Source organism: Colobus angolensis, unplaced genomic scaffold, assembly GCF_000951035.1.
Source record: "Colobus angolensis palliatus isolate OR3802 unplaced genomic scaffold, Cang.pa_1.0 Scaffold2, whole genome shotgun sequence".
Lineage (NCBI taxonomy): Eukaryota > Metazoa > Chordata > Mammalia > Primates > Cercopithecidae > Colobus > Colobus angolensis.
Genome location: NW_012115154.1, coordinates 5,638,393 through 5,644,667, shown reverse-complemented (window position 1 = coordinate 5,644,667; position 6,275 = coordinate 5,638,393). Strand labels below are relative to the sequence as shown.

Sequence of the window (6,275 nt, the reverse complement as noted above, 5' to 3'; positions counted from 1 at the left end):
TTCTTGAAAAAAGTGTATCCACTGATTAAGTTGGTTAGACATTATCTTTACAATTGAATTTACTTTCTAGGTTTGCTTACTGAATTATTCTTTGTAACTATTGCAAATATATATCCCTCAGCTTAACAAGTTCCTGTTGTTACAGCATCTATAAGAATGGTTCTTATTTAATAATTTGTATTTGTAGCTCTTATTTCTTATACTATTACTATTTATGATTATTGAGAAAATTACTTGATTTTAGCTTTCACTAATGAATTAATCCAATAATTTCCTGTTCTTTCTACATAAGCACCCTCCACTTCAAGTTGTGGCTGATCTGTCTTTTGGGGACTTCTTCAGAGATAGGGGTCCAACTTTATGTTTTATTCTTCTCTTTCTGCCTGGCCACACACAATTTTGCCTCTGTCTTTGTTTATCATTACAGCTCCCTCTGAATGTTTTCAATAACTACTTCAGCCTTGGATTTGATGCTCATGTCACACTGGAGTTCCATGAATCCAGAGGTGAGGACAACGTCTCATTTCCATCTCCCAGGGAGGAAGTTTCTAGCAGGTGTTTTGCATGTTCCCTTTTGTTTGTATATCACTTACGTGTTTACAGTGGGCTTCAGTGTCTCTGGGAGCTAGACAGACAGGACAGGAGCTTCTTACAAATGGAACCCTGAGACCTAGTTGTTCAGACAGATGGAACCCTGAGACCTAGTTGTTCAGACAGATGGAACCCTGAGACCTAGTTGTTCAGACAGATGGAACCCTGAGACCTAGTTGTCCAGGGTCTCAAAGGCAGCAAAAGGCAGGACTAGATGTGTGTTCCAGGTCTCAGGATTGTTAATCTTTGTGTTCTACTGGAAGTTTTGAAGTGAGTAAAATACTAAGAAGTGATAGAGACTATTACTGAAGTCATTAGGATATTCTTTAGCTTCACAAAACACTATTAAAGTGCAACACTACATAACCAGAGCCATTGAAACATGGTAGCAAAAACAAAACGTCCCCTCTGTTTGTATAAAAGAAACAGGCATCTTAGAACAATAGAGGAGCTCTAGGTAGTTTAGGTTGAAAGAATAGGATGTAATGGTGATGGGATTAATTAGGAAGGTACTAGGCATCCCCACTGAGTGATACCGAGGTGTGAATGAGACCATGTAGTGATTTCGGGTACCAAAAGAGATGGAGTCAAGATTAGGGGAACACAATTTTTGAAAGAGAAGACAAAATAATGACATGCTGTTAAATATTTCATCAACATTTTCTTATGCCATTTAGAACTGAGAGAGTTTAGGGTTTTGACTTATGTTTTGTAGTCCCAATTGATCTCTCTCTCTTGCTTTCTGTCTCGTTCCCTCTCTTAAACTCTCTTATTAATATAGCTATACTATATATCCATGTCTATGCCTGTATCTATATCTGTATCTAGTGCCTTCTGACTATATATAACCAGAACCATGCTAGGATGTAGATTATCAAGAGACTTGTGAGATAAAGTCGTAAATGAGAAGTACTTTACTTTTTTCCCTCCAGGTTATGTAAGAAAGGAAGTGGTGTTTAGAGTTTTTGCATACTTTGGAATTTGAAATAACAGAGCACTAAAAGCCAGAATTCAGATTTTCAGATTCTGATAATAACATGAAAATTCTGATCATGCACTTAGGCACTAGAAGTCAAAAGTGATGCTACAGGATTAAAAACCACTAGAGTATAAAATATAAGAAACAGATCTTTAAAATCTCTTACTGGATCCAGAAATGTTAGTAGACTTTGACCTTCCTGATTTCACAAGATTTTGAGAGGACAGGCGCTGTAAAGGTCAAATTCTGTGCCAAGCAAGAAAAATACTGTTTGAAGAGAAAGCCATAGTTTGGTATTCCTCTCGGATTGGCTAGAAAATCACAGCTAGAAGGATGATTGATAACAGAACCTCAAATATCCTGAGTCAGAAACACTACCACTTTCCCCCACCCTGCCTTAGACAGTTCTTGGATATCAGATATTCAGAGGGACCTACCTTAGGGCCAACATTTATGACCTGATACCCTTCCTATATTTAAGGAGAGTTAATTTGGGAAGTAAATGGGGGATTTTATTCTTTATTTCTTACCCCATTTTTTTGTCCCATATTCTTTAGCAGAATCCAGATCCTAGGCTTCTTAATAAAATACCCCAAACTTCTTAATAATACCTGTAAAGTAACACAATTATCACTAATACATGGATTTCCAAAAATAGACATGAAAAGAGGTCTAAATGAATAAGTGGCCAACAATGAGCTCATTCAGTGAGCTCAGTGAGCTCAAGTGAGTCTCATCTTTAGTCTAACTAATCCGGAAGTTTTTCTAATGATTCACTTCCTTGTACTATGATGAAGTTTCTATGCATCCGAGTGAGAAGGGAGCAGGGAGAGACCCTTACATGGAAATACCAGGCTTAGAAGAAAATTCTTTTGGGGAAAGTGTTTTTCTCTTTTATTTTAAGCTGTAGGACTATTTTAGAGTGGAATATGCAAATTGTTGTGTGTGTGAACATGTACATTTATATGCATGTGATTATAAAACAATTAAAAGATGTCGTGCATTAATCTTTGTATAGTTATTGCTAAGGCGTATTGTATTTTGATGCAGTATGAAATGGAATTGTAAACATTTCCCGTGCACGTAAATCAGAGTCTTTGCGGAAAATCAGCCACTGAAGGGCTGCTAAGGGAGAACTGATGTTGATTGGAATTAATAGGTACAATATTCATGCAGGTGAGATAGAGGTGGTAAAAAAAAATAAATATCTATAAGATATTGGAACCAGATTTTGCTGATACACTTCGACCAGACGTATGGACTTTCCAGTAGCTGTTAATCTGCTTTTTTAACATTAAATTAAAAAATTATTTGTCTGTGAAGTATATAATTCAGTGAATAGTCTTTTTTTTTAAAACTGTTTCTGTTCATTTGTATTTTCCCCATATTTTTAACTAGTTAGTCAAGAAATCTTAAGCTGAGCTATAGAAGAAAAAACAGGATAAGCAAGACCACATTTTTAATTGTGGCAAGCTTACTTATTTTGTCAGTAGATAGTGAGTGGCTGTTCTCAAACCAAGAAAACTCATAGTGAGACTTTAAACTGTTTTCCAACACAGGAACTGTCTGCGACTTCATGGATCATTTGCCATAAAATACCTGAAGGGTAAAGCAAAGGCTCATGAAAGCTGTTGTGAAAAAATAGCTTGGATAGTAGAATCTATGAGGTATTAGTCAAGAAAATATAGTACTTTTAAGTTGAGAATTATGCCAATATATCTACATAAAAATGGGTAATTCATATAAATCTCATTAAAGGAGAATTTTTAAAAATTTAACTGTGGAAAAAATTTTTTAGCACAGATATAAGTATAGCCCATCAAATGGACACTTCTCAGCATAACTACATATATTGTATTTCTTTTGGAAGGAATAATTAAAGTGGCATTAATTCCCATGTTTATATCTATTCCAAACACAAGCCAAATTTAAAAACATGTTTAATTACATTTGGAAGGTGCATACATAGCTTATGTAAGTCATGCCCTATGAAAGTCAAAGTAAATAATCACTTTTCCACCTCCTTTCACCTTTTCCTGTTATCCCAGCCCAATATCCCTGTGAACTCTCCAATTTTTACAAAGCATCTAGAGTGCCTCCATCTTTAATGTGCCTGAGAATCACCTGGAGAGCTAGTTAAGCCCCTCCACAGATGTATAGACTCCACACTCAGTCATTCTGACTCAGTCAGTCTGGCTAGCACCTAATCATTGGTATTTCTAACAAGTTCCCAGTTAATGTCAGTGATGCCAGTTTGTAGCTACACATTTATAGTCCTGGATTACTGTCCCTGTAGCACTAGGCCACTGTACTAACTGGCCTGGAACCAGGGGAAAGATGATAACCAAACCATGCGATCTATTGGATCTGTAGCATAGGAGGGAGTCGGGGAGGAAGTAGGAGTGCTAATTTAGGTCGCTACCTTTAATGAGGTCTCCGTAACAAAACTACCTTTCCTCTTTCACAGAAGCAAATCCAGAGAAATTCAACAGTCGTTTTCGAAATAAAATGTTCTATGCAGGGGTAGGTATACATTTTATTTTATAATCACTACATGTTACTTAGTGCCAATTCACTGTGTAATAAATTTGCAAACTACATTAGAAATAATCACATATACATTTCATTTATATATGTCTGTATATGGTTACTGTTTAATGTCTGGGCTTAAGAATGAAGGGGAGGTGTATTTAAGTTAGCTGTCAGAAAGAGAGTTGGTGTTCCTCATCTTTGAGCTTGTAAGCAAGCCCTGAGGCTTCATGTTGAACAAGAGAGGATGCTATTCAAAGAGGAATGTGAGAAACAAACATCAAAGCCAATGTAAGAAATGGGGGAATTGTGCAGACTGAGGATGTCTGATGAATCTTAGGTAAGAATGTAGTGTTCACCAGGGTGCACACATTGATGTTTGGATTAGAAACTGGCAGAATATGGGGTGTTTTTCAGGGATACATATGTGAGATTAAAGAGGGTGCCTTCTTTTTCCTCCTTTTGTTTCTCAGGCACGTTCATAGAAGTAAACAGAGAATGAAAAAAAAGGCATCCAAAATATCAGTACAGTTTAAATTTATGCCACTGGATAGGAGGAGTTTAACTAAAAGGTGTTTGGAAGCTGCATATGTAGTTTATGGAAATCAAGCCCTGTGACACTCAGAGCAAATAAGGAAAATCTTAGTGGAAAGACTGTATCAGCACTTAATGGACAAGGAAAGTGGTCAGAATAGGTTGTCAAAATAAACCTTCCAATGACCCTCAAATTGTCTACTTTTTCACTCTCATTCTGTGCTCTTAAATTTTATAGTGGAACTATAAATTATAGTTTGGAAACAGAGAAAAATTTCAACTTGACAACTACTGCACTGCTTTACTTTGGATTCTGCAGAAAGAGAACATGTTTAGACTTTTTGCATACTTTGGAATCCTTGGAATCTAGGATATGGAAGCAGGGATTTGGTATAACCATGTAATTATGAATTTCTTCTTCTTTATTTCCCTGTGGTATAGGCAGCTTTTTCTGACTTCCTACAGAGAAGTTCTAGAGATCTGTCCAAACATGTTAAAGTTGTTGTAAGTATTGAATATGTTGATTTATTTCATTTGGATATGACATGAATGCCACAAAAAGTAAACTCCCAAATACTTAGTTTATATATTTAATCACTGGACTACATAGAACTTTGGAGATCATTTTGTGTAGTGCATTCAACCTACACTTATTATGTGTCAGGCACTGTCTTAGTTGCTGGGGATGAAGATAAAAAGAGTAGTTTCTCTCCTGAAGAAACTCACAGTTCAGTTGTGAAGAAGGTCACATAAGTCACTTCAGAACAATAAAATTGTTATTCAACAATGTGTACAATATGGTTGTGGCACAAAGGGAGAAGTGATAATTCTGGCTATGGTGGGGTCAGGAAGACCTTTATCAAAAAAAAAAAAAAAATGATGTTAGCTGGGTCTTAAAGCATAAATCAGTTCTCTCCAAACAAGTATCTTTATTCCACCATATTCTGAGGAGTCTCCGTTTTAGAACGAAGTATTGATTTCATTATTTTGGGGTGACTCACTCTCCCACCTGGTCAAGGTTTCTCACTACTGGATGGATTTTTTTTGTGTGTGTGCTGTTTCTTCCTGAGTCTGTATATCAGGTTGTGGAAATATACTGCTTGGGGGCAAGGGAGAGAGAAATTTATCTTTCTCTAGGTGACACATTCAAAAATAGGATAAAATTAGGTATTAAGAAAGATATTAATGTTTCCTTATAGTAACCCAGTTAAAAGAAGGAATGAACATGATTTTGTTGCACATAGTTGTGTAAGTAAATGACAGAATGAGAAAGAGAAAAAAATACATAGATGGAAAAGAAGGGATGAGAATATAACAATGCTTGAATTTATCATGTCATAGGTAAAGAATAAGAATAATTTTGACGGGCTAGGTGCAGTGGCTCACGCCTGTAATCCTAGCACTTTGGGAGGCTGAGGCAGCTGGATTGCCTGAGCTCAAGAGTGTGAGACCAGCCTGGGCAAAATGGTGAAACCCCATCTCTACTAAAATACAAAAAATTAGCTGGGCGTGGTGGTGTGTGCCTGTAGTCCCAGCTACTCTGGAGGCTGAGGCAGGAGAATCACTTGAACCTGGGAGGCAGAGGTTGCAGTGAGCCGAGACCACACCACTGCACTCCAGCCTGGGCAACAGAGCAACACTC

The 6,275-nt window shown here is 36.9% G+C and overlaps 1 protein-coding gene across 1 annotated transcript in view; it reads left to right on the top strand.

Annotated features, from left to right (window-relative positions):
* The window catches only part of DGKI (diacylglycerol kinase, iota), a 461,461-nt gene that overhangs the window by 266,820 nt on the left and 188,366 nt on the right, over positions 1-6,275 (top strand). The window contains exons 15-17 of the mRNA XM_011941272.1: positions 428-506; positions 4,038-4,093; positions 5,075-5,137. Coding sequence (XP_011796662.1) covers positions 428-506; positions 4,038-4,093; positions 5,075-5,137 — 198 coding nt within the window. The remainder of the gene's footprint in view (positions 1-427; positions 507-4,037; positions 4,094-5,074; positions 5,138-6,275) is intronic.